At 53.8% G+C, this 18350-nt stretch overlaps 4 protein-coding genes across 4 annotated transcripts; 1 reads left to right on the top strand and 3 right to left on the bottom strand.

Moving 5' to 3' along the window:
- Window positions 1-119: 119 nt before the first annotated feature.
- CkaCkLH20_02484 (dipeptidyl aminopeptidase b) lies at window positions 120-2990 on the top strand (the record flags this gene model as incomplete). Its single annotated transcript, XM_038885203.1, has 2 exons — window positions 120-2811; window positions 2866-2990. 2 exons carry the CDS (start codon window positions 120-122, stop codon window positions 2988-2990), a joined length of 2817 nt encoding a protein of 938 aa, XP_038749134.1.
- A 5112-nt stretch (window positions 2991-8102) lies between these two features.
- CkaCkLH20_02483 (clathrin heavy chain) lies at window positions 8103-13348 on the bottom strand (the record flags this gene model as incomplete). The annotated part of the gene is made up of 4 exons (XM_038885202.1): window positions 8103-8459; window positions 8513-12745; window positions 12808-13179; window positions 13262-13348. The coding sequence occupies 4 exons, from the start codon at window positions 13346-13348 to the stop codon at window positions 8103-8105; spliced, it is 5049 nt and encodes a 1682-aa protein (XP_038749133.1).
- A 1207-nt stretch (window positions 13349-14555) lies between these two features.
- Window positions 14556-15817, bottom strand: CkaCkLH20_02482 (uncharacterized protein; the record flags this gene model as incomplete). Its single annotated transcript, XM_038885201.1, has 4 exons — window positions 14556-14662; window positions 14713-15449; window positions 15496-15548; window positions 15620-15817. 4 exons carry the CDS (start codon window positions 15815-15817, stop codon window positions 14556-14558), a joined length of 1095 nt encoding a protein of 364 aa, XP_038749132.1.
- Window positions 15818-16309: 492 nt separating this feature from the next.
- CkaCkLH20_02481 (duf1640 domain-containing protein) lies at window positions 16310-16959 on the bottom strand (the record flags this gene model as incomplete). The annotated part of the gene is made up of 2 exons (XM_038885200.1): window positions 16310-16739; window positions 16793-16959. 2 exons carry the CDS (start codon window positions 16957-16959, stop codon window positions 16310-16312), a joined length of 597 nt encoding a protein of 198 aa, XP_038749131.1.
- Between the last annotated feature and the right edge of the window lie 1391 nt (window positions 16960-18350).

Genomic DNA, 18350 nt, shown 5'->3' with positions numbered 1-18350 from the left:
CCTCGAGACAACATGCCGTTTCAAGTCACGACCGAATCCAAGTAGTTTCGATCCCATCTCCCTACGACCTTACTTTCTTGGCGCCATAAACATATCTCGCCGAGATATCAAGTCTCACCATGGCCGCTCCATCCGCAGCTACCGCCTCACGTCAACCGACTGACGCCGAGCACCCCAGGATGTCCCACGAATCATCCATCTCGACCGTTTCCACAACGAGCCTCGTCTTCGACCGACTCCACGAGCAGAATGAGAAGCAGACCTACTCTTCTTCCGCATCCGCCTCCCAGAGGCGACGCACCCCGTCCACCTCCCGCGCCGCGTACGCCGATAACCCCGACGACTACGACGAGGACGAGTTCAAGGAGGCCGATACCAATGACCTCGAGACGGGGCCGTTCTTGGCGCCCGGTGCCGCCGGCGTCATCCGGAGGGTCGGCATGGACCGCGGATTGAAGAAGGGCTTGTTAATACTCGGTGTCGCGTTTCTGTTCGCATGGGGAACTGCGTTGTTCGTCTTCCTGTCGAGCAAATCGTACAGGCACGGAAGCCAGGTCGACCACGACCCGGAGGCGACCTTTCGCGGGTCAGGAAAGCCGGTGACATTAGACCAGGTCATGTCAGGCTTCTGGCAGCCATATTCGCATTCCATCAGCTGGATCGAGGGGCCGAACGGGGAGGATGGATTGCTGCTGGAGCAAGGCGCCCGGGGCAAGGACTACCTCGTAGTGGAAGACATCAGGGCGGGCAACAAGGATGCTCGTCAAGTGTCTGCCGACGTCGTCCAAAGCCGCACGCTTATGAAGAACCCTTGGATCGAGTTCAACGGTCGCCAATTGACGCCGTTCGACGGGCGGCCGAGCAAGGACATGAAGAAGGTGCTCGTCTCGACCGACCGCGTGCACAACTGGCGCCATTCGTTCACTGCCCTGTACTGGATCTTCGACGTCGAGACCCAGACTGCCGAGCCCCTTGACTCTGAGAACCCCTCCGGACGTGTGCAACTTGCTACTTGGAGCCCGCAGAGCAATGCAATTGTCTTCACCAGGGACAACAACCTCTTCCTCAGGAACTTGGACAGCAAGAAGGTCACTCAGATCACTAAGGACGGTGGTCCGGAGTACTTCTACGGCATCCCCGACTGGGTGTACGAGGAGGAAGTCTTTGCCGGCAACAGCGCGACCTGGTTCTCGCAGGATGGCAAGTACATCGCCTTCCTGCGGACGAACGAGACTGGTGTTCCTGAGTACCCGCTGCAATACTTCCTATCAAGACCCAGCGGTCAGAAGAAGCCGCCCGGCGAGGAGACCTACCCGGACGAGAAGCGCATCAAGTACCCTCGCGCAGGCAGCCACAACCCCGTTGTGGATGTGCTGTTTTACGATGTTGCGCGTGGTGATGTCTTCTCCGTCGACATCTCCGACGCCTTTCCTGACGACGACAGGCTGATCAACATGGTTCTCTGGGCCAATTCCAAGGTTATTATCAAGGAGACCAACCGCGTGAGTGACATCATGCGTGTGGTACTCGTTGATGTTGTCGCCCGCACTGGAAAGACGGTCAACACGATCGATGTCGGCAAGATTGATGGAGGCTGGTTTGAGATTTCTCATGAGACTCAATTCATCCCAGCTGATCCTGCGAATGGTCGTCCTGATGATGGTTACATCGATGCGGTCGTTCACGACAACGGTGACCATATCGCATACTTCACTCCCTTGGATAATCCCGAGCCTATCTACGTCACCTCTGGCAACTGGGAAGTCGTCGGTGGTCCGTCTGCCGTGGACCTGAAGAACAACCTGGTGTACTTCGTCTCTACTAAGGAGTCCTCCATCCAGCGTCATGTCTACAGCGTTCACCTGAACGGAACAGATCTCAAGCCATTCACTGACACCAAGTTCGAGAGCTACTACGACATCTCTTTCTCCAGCGGCGCCGGATTCGGTCTCTTGTCGTACCTCGGTCCCAAGGTTCCCTGGCAGAAGGTCGTCAGCACGCCCAGTAACCCGCAGAAGTATGAGCACATCGTCGAGGAGAACAAGGAACTAGCCGAGAACGCCAAAAGATACGAGCTTCCCTTGCTCAAATACGGCACCATCAAGGTCGATGACGTCGAGCTCAACTATGTCGAGCGCCGCCCGCCGCACTTCAGCGAGAAGAAGAAGTACCCTGTCCTCTTCCAGCAATACTCCGGCCCCGGCTCTCAATCAGTCGACAAGAAGTTCTCCGTCAATTTCCAGTCCTATGTCGCCTCGGCCCTAGGCTACGTCGTTGTCACTGTCGATGGCCGTGGCACAGGCTTCATCGGCCGCAAGGCCCGCGTTCTAATTCGCGAGAAGCTCGGCCACTGGGAGGCGATTGACCAGATCGCCGCCGCGAAGAACTGGGCCGCCAGGAAGTACGTCGACAGCTCCCGCATCGCCATCTGGGGATGGAGCTACGGCGGTTTCCAGACGCTCAAGACGCTCGAGATGGACGCCGGCCAGACCTTCAGCTACGGCATGGCCGTCGCCCCCGTCACCGACTGGCGGTTCTACGACTCCATCTACACGGAGCGCTACATGCGCACGCCGCAGCTGAACCCGGACGGCTACGAGCAGACGGCCATCACCAACGTGTCTGCCCTGGCCGGCAACGTGCGCTGGCTGATGATGCACGGCGTCTCCGACGACAACGTCCATTACCAGAGCACTCTCACACTTCTCGACAAGCTTAACCTCGAGGGAGTTGAGAATTACGACGTGCACGTTTTCCCTGATAGCGACCACGGTATTTACTTCCACAATGCGAACAAGATCGTTTACGACAGTAAGTGACCCCTCTCCTTCCCCTATGACCCAGCATAGGCTAACAGACCTGCAGAACTTAGCAACTGGCTCATCAACGCCTTCAACGGCGAATGGCTCAAGATCACCGACGCAAAGCCCATGATCGAACCGAAAGAGAAGGAGCGCAGATCGAGCGTCGAGGCTTTGCCCGTGTATTAATACCGCCCTAATTGTAGACCTCCGGAGTTGGGATCTTTGATTTACGATTGCGTGGTTCACTAGCGTGTTGATATTTAGATGATGATAAAGGGCTCATTAGCCTGGAAAAGATGACGAACTTTGATAACGATTGAAAACTATGGGGTTTGCCGTGATGACTTCATCGTGTAGCTGGTCTGAAGTGTGAGTAATATGTCCTCGAAGAATGCATGCCGTAGGTGAAGAACCCTGGGCCCCTTTAAAACGCACGCTGTCGCCAACATATTGTGAGCCAAGAATAGACTTGCGTGTTGTATGGGAGCTGTGCAGCTAGGAAGCACTCTAAGTTTTCTCAGTATCTCCGTCGCAGGGCGCCGACGAAATCTCGAGGTGACGATACTTGTTGATTCCCGCGGCTGCGGCTCTGGAGTATTCGAGGACCAGGATACCACCTAGTCGACGACAAACGAGAGAGTTTTCAACTGAACAGGTGTCTGTTCTCCTGGGGGGCTTCTGCTCTCGGGCTTGGTTGTGGTAGTGGTTACATTGCATCTAGGTTGAAGCGGGAGTCACCTTAAGTTTCGAACAACACAAGATCATCCACGCTGCCGAGAACAGTTCATTTTACACGGAAGCTTTCTTTTATATCTGTCAGACATCTTGGGACTCGCTGTCAACTTGTCATCGCAGGAACTATACTGTTTAGACTAGACTGACACCCCCAGGATCGACTTGGGGGTAGTTTGAGTGCTATATAAGAAGCTGATCAGCGGAATGATCCGAACTGCTGAAGAACAACTTAGTGTTGGAACAGGGTATTCTAGCAACCGCGACGGGCCACGAGTTGTAGAGTCCATTCTCGTTCATTGGGTGATCGGGATCTCAGACATAGTCTCAGTCATGACGGCGCCAACTCTGTGGCGAGGTCGCGTGATGAAGTTTCTGGTGTATTCTGAGATGGGATACACCAGTGATAGAAATTAGGGCGGATGGCGAGATCGGATGAGGGTGATTGATTTGCTTTGCGATGTCTTGGGGTAGACTTGCGGTCTTGCTGAGTGATACCCGCCGAGGAATCTCGTGATGGATGGGACGGCTTAATTGCTGCTAAAAGCCTTGGCCCTGATAAGCTATGCCGCGGTTGTTGTTTAACGGAAAGGAAATCGGTCGGCGTTGTATTTATACTAGTTCGAAAAGTAGAAGCCTCGGGCTCCTGCGTAAGTCATCACCGGTTACTCAGTTGAAGCCGTTAGAACACCAGCTGGGGTGGCTAGCAACAGACTCCCAGAGGTTCTGAGATTGAGGCAGTTGTTTATATATAATCCTCCGTCTCAACGTAGATGGAAGGTATTGCGGATCCTCTCGTGGTCTTCAGCATGCTCAACGCGTAGGAGATCCTCGGTTGACGCCAGGTAGGACTCGTGGCTACCGGGATTGGACGTAGGACAAGCTGTGATGATGATCTCGGGGTCCTTAGGAAGGGAGTACTCATTGTTGTTATCCTCATGTCCGGCATCTCTGCCGCTTCTCGCGTATTCATGCGGAGAATAAACTGACAGATAGGGTGCGCGTCTGAGAGGAGCTCTTCATTACATAACTTACTGGGTTTAGTTCAGCATTTGCACCCCTTCTTAGACTCGAGCGTGATGTGCTTTGTAGGCAATCTGCTAATACTGGACGAAGCGCATTCGTTGTGGAAACCGACTTGCCAAAACAGCCACAGAAGCTCTTATACTCGAAGCACGCGCAAGTGACAGACTTTGGTAAACATCATCGATGTCTCTCGCGGCGGTGTAAACTCGGCTGACCCGTCCGGATGCACGATCTTGCCACTGCAGAAGCGCAGCTCGTCTTCTCAGTCGGAGTTATGATTAGGTTGGGCGGGTATTTAATGGATATAGAGCGTGTTGAGTTCTGAGATGTAGATGTAACCAACACTGAAAAAGTCCGAGGTTCTCCGATCAACTGATAAGTCTGAAGACACAACAGTGACATCAACATGAGGCTGTATTGGATGAGGAAGCAGGACGTTTAGAGAGACTTGAAGGAAAGTTCATTGCATACCGAGGTATTCATGCTGCTGATAACCTAGGAATACCTCGGAATAGAGTCAGCGACGGACGGCAGGAGTCGTCGATGAGAGCTATGGAAAGCTGAATAGGTAGAGTCTGAGTTCTCGAGATATCCAATCCAATTCTCACGGTTATAACGAGATGAGAAATGATTATCTGGCAAGAGAGCCTAGACATTGGCGGTACAGCTTTCCTTGAATCCCTGTGGCACCGTACTACCAAAGTAGTCAAGCGCTCTCTGAGAGTATGCGCTGCCCGCGCCTATGTTCTCGCTGCTTCTTGACGTGCGAAATAACATGAAGCGGTAGATCGAACCTGCACCTTTGTGGTAGTCTGCTGGCATGGAAAAGATAGAAGCCACGCTTTCCTACGGCGCGAAGTATCGCAGTGAAGGTCAGGGATGATGTAAGTTATAAGAGCGGCACAGCGTCAAGGTTACTATGATTACCAGCACTAAGAACGGAATAGTCGCGGCTCGCCTGGGATTGTAATGATGGCAATCTTATAAGTAGGCCTGGTCTTCCAATCATGTGTAAGTTTGACTATGTCATCGACTGAAATAACAGCATTGATTGGAAGTGGAAGCATTTTCCCGTGTTATTCATATCTTGCATACACCAAACTCAGGGACGAAGACGGACGCCAAGGCGGAAACCCGCCCTTGAGAGTAAAAAGACCTTGGCCAGTGCGATCTGTGGTCTTAGATGTAGTTCAGACTTGAGGAATTTCGAATCCCCTTCTCTCCGATGTCCTTTGCTGGGACATGTCGTCTGTGGGAAAGGAAAAGAAAGAGTTACACACGCTAGGAATCAACCCCAATATATAGCCCATCTACAACGACCTTCACTTTACCGTGAACTTAATGTCCCAACGGCAGCCACAACCTCGCCGCGCGCCCGGCGATAGAAGCTGGGATCTCGAATACGGTGAGTATAAAATATCCTACCAAAGCTATCCGAGATAGTTTCAGAGCCAAGGCCATAGCACCTGAGCTTTTGCGCGTTCTGTTCCGCCTTCTCGCCGCGTAAACGGTCATCCATCGTATGTACTCGGCACCTTGGAACTAGCTGCAGTCGGTCGATGTTGTGATGCGAGATGGGAAACCCACGAGCCTCACGGTGCAGGTTGATTCGGGGATGAATACACCCAAGACGGATACAGAGACAGACGCGGATGCTGGTTTCGAACTTGGAAGACATCCAATACATCGCCCAGATGTACCGAGAGTGCGAGACGATGTCTGAAGGCGGGCTCTCTTCGACGACGATGTTGAGATTCAACCGTTCCAAATCAAAGGGGCATCCCCCCATGTGCGTCCTGCTGCATCTCTACACGTAAAAAGAGGTACGGCCTCTCAATAAATAGGCCTTCCGCAGCTGTTAGCTGACACTATTGTTGAGTTTGAAGAATGAGGATAAGAGAAGAGATTCCCTCACAATCTTGGGCCCTGGTTCCGGTGGATCACCACTTGAAGTCGTAATATCATACTCACTCTTGACGTCTCATTGCCTATATATGGCCAGAGAGATAGGTCCACAGCGGAGCGAGGTTCATTTGGGCCAGGTCTCTGTTGAATACTACTCTCTTAACTAAGCTGCAGTGTAATACCCATACCACACGCAAAGTATCAAGATAGCAAGCGAGTGAGACCTCCCATCAAACATCTTCATCACCTCCGCAGTTCCAAATTTCACCGTCCGTCCCCGAGACTATCCCCAGATTATCAACACCCTGAATACTTCGCCAAAAAGACATCGTTAACACGCAGCCACACATCGCGGAGAATGCGATGAGCGATGCTAACACACCCGCCCAAGCAACGCTAGTCTCGTCGCGGCGTACTCCTCCCGACGAGATGTCGCCACACTCGAGGATGTGACCTGACAAGCAGATAGCTCCATGAACCTAAGTTGGCAGGCGGGACGACGCTCCTTAAATATACGCAGCGCACACCACTTGCAAAGTCAGACCCAGCCCTGAATGAACATCGAGACTGTACCGAGCGTATCAAAGAGCCCTTACCATTCTCATCTTCATCGTGTGCGGGCATAGCTTGGTAGCGGGAACCAAGGGAAGTTAAATCAGCCTTAATTATAGGCCAACAAAATCGCACTCGAACCCCAATTCTAATGTCGATTGCAATATTTAAGCTTGTTCTGATCGTAGGACAATATTGCCGTCTCCCACATGGCTGACATGGCCTTCGTTCCGCTGCGGCGGTGGTTCCTTCCAGACGGTCCCGTCTCATCATTGATCGATATCTGGAGCGGACGGTCGAGATGTTGGTCGGGCGCCGGTTTGATCGCCATACCCTCTGGAAAGGGTGGTTGGGTCGAATAAATGCTGGACGACGGCGACGAACGACAGCAATATGCACTGCCAGCAGAGAAATAACGCAATAACAAATGAGAGAAGACGTTACTCCCTGAAGATGGACGGGACTTTGTACGCTCTGGTGTTCCGACCTTGCAGTTCCTGCATCAATGTGGAGTTTGAAACCCGGCGGGAACGTGTCATTCGCTTAATAGGATACAGAAAGTCCTGGTGGTTTTGTTGTTTCTGTTGGGAATTGTCACTGAAGAAGGTACTGGAAGCGGTTCACATTTGCGGAGGACAGTGACGTACCACCCCATCACAATCCGACAACGAAATGTTTTCATAAGAAAAAAAAATCAACATCAATAGACTATCATACAGTATCGGGCGCGAGCTCTTCAGGCCCGCAGTATCCCTGAATCGGTAATGGCGAGTCTAGCTTCTTCGTGCTGTGCAAATAATGAAATCCGCACCGTCCATTCCCTCGCGTAACAGTTTCCCGCCTGCCGAAAAAAACGCTCCTCTTGAGAGCAAAGAAGATACGATTACAGGGAACCCTCGGATAACACAACGCCTCCGACCGCCTTCATAGAACTTTTGGCAACTGGTACATTGGTCCCAGTGCTTGATATCTCATATCGCCCCTGGGAAAAGTAGGCTGTGGCTTGATGAAGTAAGGTAGCTGCCGCAAAAGCTGCTGCTGTTGGTAAGGCACATATGTCCAAAGAAAAACGGGCCTTTTCATCTAGAATCCAAAGCCGGTAGGCTGGGGCGCAAATCCGTTCGTCTGGCCATACGGCGCGGGAGAGCCACCACCCATGCCGCCGGGGCCGGCAGTAATCATAAGACGGTTTCCGCCAAGGATCGGGGTGTTGTCCTCGTCCTTCTCCTTCTCCTTCTCCTTGCTCTTGCGGGCCTCGTTGTCGGCCTTCAGAGTCGCCAACTCCTTGGTCTGCTGGCACAGCATGTTGATCATGTACGGCATGGTGAAGTCGTTGAGACCGTGGCGCCATGAGATTTCCAGAACCAAGTCGGGGCGGATGAGGTCGTAGCAAGAGTAGAGCATACCAACGTAGCACTCGCGGCTACCGATATCGACGAACTATTTGTCTGGTCAGTGGGATGTAACTTGACGTGCAAATTCAGGGTACTTACGTATCGGAGCAGGTCCTCCACAATATCGGTCTTACCCGAGATGGCGGCGGTCTCAATAGCATCCTTGAAGAGCTTGTCCTGCTTGGAGAGGGCTATGGACTTCTCCCATCTCTTGTTCTTGCGGTAGATGCTGGCAGCAATCTGGCGGAAAAAGATCAAGTCGTGCTTCTCCAGACGAGCGGCCAGCTCAACGGGGTCGTAGTTGTCGTAGTTCTCTACTGAGTCACGCAGCGTCTTGTAGTCCTCCTCCTCAATCAACAAGTCGTTGATTGCGTTGTTGACCGTGCGCTTGTTCTGGGTCTGAACGTTAACGAGGAAGGGCTTGATCAGAGGCAGGTTGTCGCTCTTCTCAAACATCTTGACGACACGGTTGACATCGATGCGAGGAGTAAGTGCCTGCAGGAGGTCGGTGAGCAGAGAGGGGTGCTGCTCGAGGTAGAAGTTGATGGCGCGGTAGTAGATCTCCAGGTTGGCAACCTTGACGACGATCTCCTTGAACTGCTGGTGCTCCCAGGAGTTCTCGGGGCGCTCAATGACAGCCAGGGCGGCGTTGTCAAATTCATCGTAGTGGTAGTAGCAGAAAACGAGCTCGGGCCACAGGTTTGCCTCCTCGCAAGCACGGATGATCTTGGGCAGGTTCATTCTGCTCCAGAAAAGCTTCAGGTGCTCCATGAGACGCTCGGGGTGGTACTTGGAGAGGGCAATGCCAAGCTCCGTGAACATTCCCATGTGGGCACGCTCCAGACCCAAGCCAGCCTCCAAGAGACTGATGAGCTCATCGAAGTATCCGTTGCGCTCATATTGCTTGACGAGTGCCTGGAGCTGCTCGGCATCAACGATCAGGTTGAGACCGCAGATCTGGGCCAGACGGAACTCCTTCTTCTCCACACAGGCCTCGTGCACCTGCTTCCAGACCTTGATGTTGTTGGCCTTGCGAGCGCACTCGACGGCGGCCTGGTACTCCTCAAGGTGGACGAGGGTAGTCGCCAGCTTAGCCCAGTTGGAGATGCTGGTGAAGAAAATCTTGGCAGCCTGGTAGAGACCGTCCTCATAAGCCTTGTCTCCGGACTCCTCAATGTTGGCAACGTTAGTGCCACGCAGGAAGTCCTCCAGCTCGCCAAGTTCGTCCAGACGAGCGTAGCAGAAGGCGAGGGCCGTGTCAATGGCGGGCTCACGCATGGTCTTTCTAGCCATGCGCAAGAACTTGATGAGATCCTCATCCTTGCCAGCACGAGCGGCGGTCTCAATGACCTCCTCGTAGTTCTTGGGGTCCTCGGCCTTGATGTAGGACTCAATAGAGTCGCTGACACGGAGGCCGTCGAGCTGGGCCTTGGCAACCTTGCTCCAGACTTCGGGCAAATCAACCTCCTCGGCGTAGGCCTGCGCACGGTCGATGCTGACGACATTCTCGACGAGGACGTTGACAGCGGCGGTCTTGTCGCCGGTCTTCTTAAAGATCTCGAAGGCCTCCTCGTGGAGACCAACGTCGATACAGGCTGAGGCAATGTCGGGAGCGCTGAAGTTGTCCAGGCGATGGATGTAGTCCATAACCTTACCCTTGTCAGCCTTGGCAGCGGTGAACAGCAGCAGGTTTTGCAGGTTGGCATTGTCGCTGAATGGCGAGGGCTCGAGGACAATCTTCTCGAGCAGCTCAATGAGCTCAAGAGGAAGATCGCAAGCCAAGAAAGCGGCGACGGCCTCGGAGACCTTGGAGGGGTCGGTAGACTCGGGAACGGCGGTGGCGTTCACTTGGTCAATGACCGAGCGGCGGTGAATGTTGTTCTCGCTGAGCACGAAGGTCCAGAGCTCGCGGTCCGCACGCTCGAGCAAGTAGCGCGCCTGGTTACGGTACATGCCGTTCTCGTTCGTAATGTTGACGAGCTCGAGGTCGTTCTGACCCTTGGAGTAGGCGATGAAAGCCAAGTTGGGGTCACGCTTCTCGCAGTACTTACCAACGACGAGGGTGTCGTACTGGTCGTTCTCCTTCAGGAACTTCTCGGGGTTGTTGTTGGAGTCGATGTAGATCTTGGCGAGAGCGTTGTACACAGCTTGTTGCTGGTTACCAGCGGCCAGAGTGGCCTCCAGGAAAGGCAGGAGAAGCTTGAGACGGTTGCGAGTCTCGACCTCAGACACAAGTTCGTCGATGGGAATCGATGCAGGGTTGACGGTGGAGAGCAAGTTCTTGATGATACTCTCGTCGCAGTCGACATCCAACAGACCGCCGATGACGGCGGGCGTTCTGCTAGGGTTGACACGCTGGACGTAGGTCTCGATGGACTTGAACTGCTGCTGTTGGTAGAGATACAAGACCAAATCGTGAACAAAGTTGAAGCGGTCGCACACGATGATGAGAGGAAGTTGCTCCTGGAGCTTGGCCTCCTTGAGGAAGTTCTTGACCTTCTCGGCGTTGTAGTAGTTGCTGTCTCTGCAGATACGCTCGACCTCGTTGAACTGTCCCATCTTGGTGGCAGCCTCAATGTACTTGAAGTGAACGTCGGGGTCCTCGGACAGGTTGACAATGCTGCCGAGGTAGTAGAAGAGACCCTCGGCAGTCTTGTACTTCTCGAAAAGGTCGATCAAGTGAACGGGGCCGAGAAGATCAGAGTACTTGGTAGCGACCTGAACGACAGACTGCAGGTTCTGGCGGATGTTGTGCTTCATCATGGCGTCCAAGCAGTCCAGAGACTGCTCGACGGACAGCTTGCCGAAGAAACCAGTCAACCAGTCGAGGTTAAAGTTGGGAGTAGCCGCAATGTTGACAACAACACGCTTGACGGCCGCGGGGTCCTCGTAGAGCTCCAGGGCCTTCTGAGCCAAGCCGGCCTGCTCGCAGAGAGTTGCGATCCTCGTCTTGTCGAAGTGAGAGAACATGTCGTTTCCAAGGATGGCGTCGGCAACCTGAGGAGCGTTCATGAGGTTCATCTCCAAAAGGCGGGTCTGGAGATGGCCCTGGTCAGGCCTGTTGTCCTTCAGAGCGTCCAGCAGGAACGCGGTTGCTTGCTGGATCATGCCCTGGGACTGGAAAATGTCGACGACTCTCTCGATATCGACCAGAGAACCGCCCTCGTGGTTCGCCAGGGCAGTGGCGAACTCTGCACCCTTCTCAGGGTTTACACGAACGATGTGCTGGAGGAGTTGCACGTAGTCTGGCTGGTAGCCAACCTGGGCGGCGTAGGGCAGGATCTTCTCGAATTGACCGGTCTCAGCGAAGCCAGCGACCACCTTGTGGGGAACGTTGGCCTTGAGGTACATGGTGAGGGCCATGTTCAGGTCGTGAGGGCGAACAAGGTCACCGAGTCTCTCGGACGCAGTGAGCTTGCCCTCCTTTTGCCACTTCTCCAACAAGTTAAGACGGTTCTGCGCCAGAACGGGCTGAGCGAGCTCAATAGACTCGTGCTCGTTGAGCGCGCCCTTGTCGAGCAGGAGGCCAAAGTATTGCAGAACAAAAGACATCTGGCCGGGCTGCTGGGGCAGGGACTTGAATCTCTCGATCGTCTCGGCGGTTCGGAGGAATTGGCGGGGAGAGTTGGCCGCAACCTTGGCCGCCTCCATGTACGAGCCGCTGTTGAAGAGCTGCTCGAACTGGCGGGCGTACAGATTATCAGCACCAGGGAGGCCAGCTCTTGATGCCATCTTGATTGCCATGTCGGTGTTGGCCGGGTTCTGGAGAAGGTAGGGGATGACATTGGCGTCGTCGATCGAGACGAAGAGCACTTGACCCTTTCGGTTGATGCCAACGATGCCGCGGGACTCGGTGTCGGGGCAGGTGGTGAAGATGGTGTCGCTGGAGATGCGGTTCATGAAAATGCAGGCGGCGGTCTCGAGGTCGTAAACATGGATGAATCCATACTTGGTGACCATGAAAATGACACCGTACTTTTGCGACACCTGCATGGCCACGGGGAAATCGCTGACGGCTTCGGGAGGGAAGAAGATGTCGACGGCTTTCTTTTGGAAAACGGGGTTCGATTCGGCGTGGTCGACCTCGACGATGTGGAGCTTCGCACCGGTTGCTGTCCTCACGGCGAAGGTGAAGAGCTTGGTGTCGGCAGGAGCACCCTCCAAGCGCAGCGAACCGAAGGCAGCAGCGTGACCCTCGATGGCCTGGCTGATGCCGCGGTCCCTAGAGTACAGCTGCATCGAGCCGACAACGCGGCCCTGTTGTTGGGAAATACCGACAACAACCATCCACTTTCCTTCGGCGTTGGTTCGGTAGTTGATGATTTGGCAGCCCTGCGAGTGACATGGTTAGCTTGCGTCCCGACGAATTACCAACTGCGGCAGTCTGTACGCACGTTCAGGTTGGCGTTGCGCTTGAAGACCTCGACAGGCGCGGCCTGGGTGGCATCGTAGACGTCCCAATGGTAGACGGCGGAATCTGTGACGAGGCCCAATGAGGTCTCGCTAATCCACTTCCAGTATTGGACGTCCTCGTTCATCGTGGTGGACTTGAGTTTGGCCTTCTTCTCGAGGTCGAAGATCTGGAGTGTTCTCGATTGCGCCTTGAGAGCGATGACTTGCTTGGTCCAGTGCATGATGGCACTGTCGGCCTTGATAGGGCGTCGTGTCACATTGTTGCCGTTCTTCAGGTCGACGATGACGACCTCGGGCTGAGCAGCTTCGTTTTTCTTTTCCCGGATACACACGTAGGAATCTGACTCGAGTGTCTGGAGGAGCGAGTGTCAGTGGAACTGATGCCATTGGGAGATACGGATGTGCCGGAGCGTGGTGATGGTGGTGGTGACTTACGCAGGAGTTGAAGCCGATCGAAGAATCCTCAACGCCGGCAGTCTGGAGCTGGATAAGCTCCTGGAACTTGATGGGTAGAGGCGCCATGATGGCGGTATCTGTCGCAGAGATGCAAAATCGAGCCTCTCAAGCTAGATGTCGTCTGGTTTCGGTGATTGATTAGGCTGGTTGTCGGGCGTCGCGGGAAATCGTGACGGTGTTCGTTTGAGAGAAAGGAGAAGGTGGGAAGGAGCTGTGGGGTTGTAGCTACCGTGCCGCCCGGATGAATGCGCAAGAGGCAATTAATACAGGGAAACAAAGAGCGAAAAAAGGAGCAGATGTTGACGCGGGATACGATGCACCTCTCAGCGATGGCAATCTGGAGGGCAAACGGTGATGATGGTTTGTTTGGGGGTGGGAATGGGAAAGATGGATACGGGATACGTAGTGCGTGAGAGAGTAGAAGGTCGGACCAGATATTTTGGGTAGCGTACCTGTACAACTGGCCTGGCTTGCCTTGCTGGCCTGCTTCTTCCAGGTTCACTTGTTACGCACTGAGCCTGGCTTCGCGACAGCCAATCGAATGTGGTGTTTGACGTTTGCTGTCCACTACTGCTGCCAGCTGCTGCTGCTGCTGCTGCTACGTACTGCCATTGCTCCTGCCGCTCCTTGCTGTCTTCAGCCATGTGGCCCGTGCTTGCCTGCCTGTTGACGAAGACGCCTGTCACGTGGCATTCCTGCTGAGGTGGCCGTTCCCGCTCTCAGCAGGTAACGGAATGATTTTTGACCGGAAGCGGGATGACATAAGCATCCAGAGCTCTCCCCACATCTCAATGCAGGCCAATTCAGGGGAGCACCGGGGCTGGCTGGGATCATTCTCCAGAACAATTTGCTTGGAAATGGCAGCCAGTAGAAAAATCCCAGCAAGTCTCCCGAAGCGAGCATGAAGTTGAGCCGGAACAGCACGAAGAATGGAAGGCTGTTTGAACCCACATCAGCAGTGAGACAATCTGCGCAAAAGGGGAAGGGAAGACGGCTGAAACCTCAGGGAAACTTCGACATCAAGCATTCAGTAGCATGATTTCGAGGTTACAACAACTCTAAGACTGCTCTGTTATCGCCTACCGACAGGCAGCTTTCCGCCATGGTATCACACCCGTAACTATTAACACAAACACTGTCCATCCCAAAAAGGTGGCTCAACCGATAGACAAATAAAGCCAACCCTTCTTTCCGCGGCCTGACGTCTGCTCCGAACATTCCTGCGCACGACATTCATCACACCCGAGCGTCCTGAATCGATTCCCGGTTGTCTTCAGATAGTGAATGTCTGTTCCTTGCCCACGGGGAGAGGATCGCGGTAGGTCACACAGTCGGCGTGGACCGGCAGAGTGTGGATCTTCTTGTTCGGTCCATCTTGAGCTGTAGCAAGGTCAGCAGAGCTCAATTGATCCCGGATCTAGCTTGCTTACCAATCGCGACCTTATTGATTCTTTTGGCACCCTGCATGGTCTTCTGAGTTTGCCGCATAACGTCTGCCGCGAACCCCTTACTGTTCCCGATCAGATCGAGGTAATGATTGACGATCGTAGCCCAAGCCTTAGGATCTTTGCCGCAAGTTTCGTCAAAAGCCATGGAGCAAGAGATGGTTGAGGCTGAAGTTCTAGTATCCTGGGCCGACTTTCCCATCCAGCTCTGCATCCAAGGCTTCACAGCTGCCTGCGCAACAACAGTTCTGAGGTCCTTGTAGTTGTTATCAACTTGGCGACCTTCGACAAAGTTGTAAAGCTGGCCGATGTTTGCCTTAGAAAGCACCTGGCGGTCGGCGAGAAGAATCTGTCTCAAACGTAGGCACACGGCATAGTTGAAGCGCTCTCTGCAGCGAAGGTCCAAGTAGCTCGCCACACGGTATGCGGTGATGAAATCACCAATCAGCTGCGCCATCGGTTGAACCTCTGCCATGTGATGCTGCGGAAAAGTGCCCGTCATGAGGAAGCTGATGATGAGACCCATGGCGGCGGCTTCAGTATCAGGGAAACAGAACTCTCGCAGGGCGCTCTCTCGCAACCCTTCAGCACCATATCTGAGACTGCTAGAGAAGTAGCCGAAGTTTTTGACGAGAATAGCTTCGGGAATAGAGAAGCGGCGCTGGACACCCTTCATATCGTATTTCAATGTAATGTGCTGTGGGTCATGAGGAAACCATGACCTTAGACATATCAGCTTAGTTGTTCTCGCGGGTGAGGTTATCTTACTCAAGCCAGTCGAAATGACCAACGTATGTCTGTTCCAAATGTCCGGGAGCCGTCTAAGCAGAATGTCAGTTATAGAGTCAGAGGTGAGGGTGAAGGCAGAAAGAAGAAGCAAGGGTATTACTACCTTGACACCAAAAACAGGATCGCTAATGACGACGTCCTCCTTGCGAAGTGTGAGTCTTTCGAAACTGAAAGGGGCGAGAACAACGCCACCGGTCTCTATATCGCTGCTCGAGTCGCCGCTGCTCTGTTGTGGACTGAATGGATTGGTATTGGTACGGGGCTGAGAAGCATCGTCGGTAGCAGGCGCAGTGGCAGACATCTTGGATATGGATGGTTCTGAGTGCGTGCTGTTGGGTATGAAGTGACTTGGAGAAGAATGCGTCGTTGTTTCGGAGAGGTTGGAAAAATCAAGTTTGGAATTCTTGCCTGGATTAGGTGGACAGATGTCTATGTGAGGTGGTAGTATCCAAGGAAAGAAAATTGGTCTGCCGTAGGTCGGTCGGTGCGAGGAAGACGCTCTCACTTGAGAGCGCCGGGATAGAAAACCTATCAGAGGAAGGTGCGTGGGATTCTTCCGCACTCGCCCGGGTGGTGCCTACCCTCTCCCTTATCGTCTATGAATCTGGATCTCTAACACAGGCACTGCATTCTGAATGTCATTTTACCATTCAGAAGCAATTATCTCAAGCCCAGAATAACGCCCCGGGGAGGCGATGAGTAGACACACGGTTTTCTCTATGACAAAAGCCGACACCACCCTATTGCGCCGTAACTTATCTTTCACAAACATTTTCGCAACCACAGACTCCGTCTACATGAGCAATCTCCAAGCACCAAGCAGCAGGGCAGCAAAACCAGTGCAGACACCCATCAGCCACTGCAGCGTCTGGAATTTGACCTGCTCCAGCTTCTCCCTCAAAGCCGCGACCTCCTGCTCGATCTTGGTCTCGGTCTCCTTGATCTTGAGCTCCTGGCCGACGGCCTCCTCGCGGATGCGACCCTTCTCCAGGTTGAGGTCGAGGCGCACGCTGGCCTGGGTCCGGCCGATCTCGTCGCGCAACCGCGAGCTCAGCTTCGCGATGTCGTTGGCCAGGCGCTCGTGGGATGCGCGCGTCGTATTCGACTCGGTGCTATCGGCCGACAGGAGCTCGGAACGCAGCTTCGCGAAGTCGACTTTCTGGGTGTATGTTGCTTTGGCGGCGTCTTCGCGGAGGACCATCGTGCGGGTGAGGTTCTGTATGCTGGTAGACGTTAGCGGGTGGTACTCCGAGGCGGACGGGGGGTATCTACGTACCTTTCCTGGATTACGTCGTTGAGGACCTTCATCATGGCCTCGGCCTGCTCCTCGGTAAAGCCATCCGACTTGAGACGCTGTACGAACTTCAGAGTGTCGAAGTGGTGATCCCGTTGCCTCGCGGGAGTCGCATGGAATGACCTCCTCAGCGCCGGGTTCTCCAGCATTGAAGGGGTTTTGCAACTAGAGCTCCGTCGCGGGGACTGGTTTGCGCCGTGGAAGGCATTAGTCTGGTGGTGCATCCGCCGGCGCGAGCTCGGATGGGAAGCCGAGAGGGGCCGCAGGGCTCGGGAGGCTGTTGAAGGACCAGTCCAGCTGAGTCTGGGGAGCAAAAATCTTGGGAGGGCGTCGGCCGCCATGGCTGCTGGTTTGGCCATCTCGGGCTATTTTTTGGTGTTGTTTGTTGCGGGAGAAAGCATCAAGGGGTCGGAGGGAGATTGAGACTCATCTGGGACCGCCGCGGGAAATGGAGATGCTCGCCAGCAGCGAGTGACGGCATGTCGTTGCGGACGACCCACTTCAAAGCGCAGCTTGCCGAAGACCGGCCGCGGGTGTCAGCGACGGAAAGCGCAGGGGCAATTGGACCCTTCCTCGGTACGTACCCCAAGACCGCCCGCCCACCTGGTCGGCCCTCTGGCTGCCTGAGGCATTACCAAAAAAAAAAAAAAAATCTACTGCGGCTACAAAAGTCGACGTCTGCTGCCAATTTTCTACTGTTTCTTCTTCTTTTCTTCATTATTGAACAACGCAAATATCACATTCTTGTTCTCGTGATTCTTTCTGGTGAGAGGTTCTCTCTGAGGACCCAAGACCATCGGATACCGAGTTCGAAATGGAGAAGGAATCGAGCAATCTTGGGTGCGGTGCTCCTGTGCCTTCGGGCAAGTGAGGAGGAGCGCAATGATTGAACGTACATACTTTCGACCATCGTAGTAATTTTCTGTGTCCCTATGTGAGATGTGTTCTGGCTCATGAGACTCGTAGACCGTTGCATCGCTCTACCGTACCATGATCCTATCGTAATGCCGCTCTTGCCATAATCTGCCGCACTGATTGATCCGGCTAGAAAAGCGTGAACGATCTGCTTGCCATCATCCTGGTGGCTTGCGGCTCGTCGATTTGGGTTTTCTGCTGCCTGGACAGCATGAATGTCATAGCTTCGCCGCATCGTCCTGGCTGCCCGAATTTCCTACATGCTTCGGCACCATACCTGGTCACGTCACGTCACGTTAATGGAACCACAAGCTTGATGGAATCATCAATATTCCTATAATACAAGAGAGGAACAAGCGTCCTCAGCAGGTTGCCTCCTACCGCTCACCTCGCGGCGAACACGGCTTGAGGTGAAAAACCCGACCACTAGAATACACGAAGGAAAAGAGCAGATCATCCCATCAAAAGGATTTCACTGCCGTCTATGAAAAAATTAGCCGCAACCGCCGGCATCCACCAGCAGCAGGCGACCACGGAAAGAAGAAGAAGAATGTTGTATGTGGTGGTCGTGTATGATTTTTTCCGAGCTCTTTTTTTCTTCCAGACGCCTCCACATGACTGACGC

Source organism: Colletotrichum karsti (genome assembly GCF_011947395.1).
Source record: "Colletotrichum karsti strain CkLH20 chromosome Unknown Scaffold6, whole genome shotgun sequence".
Classification (NCBI taxonomy): domain Eukaryota; kingdom Fungi; phylum Ascomycota; class Sordariomycetes; order Glomerellales; family Glomerellaceae; genus Colletotrichum; species Colletotrichum karsti.
Note: the sequence above shows the minus strand (reverse complement) of the source record. Positions and strands in the feature narration are given on the sequence as shown.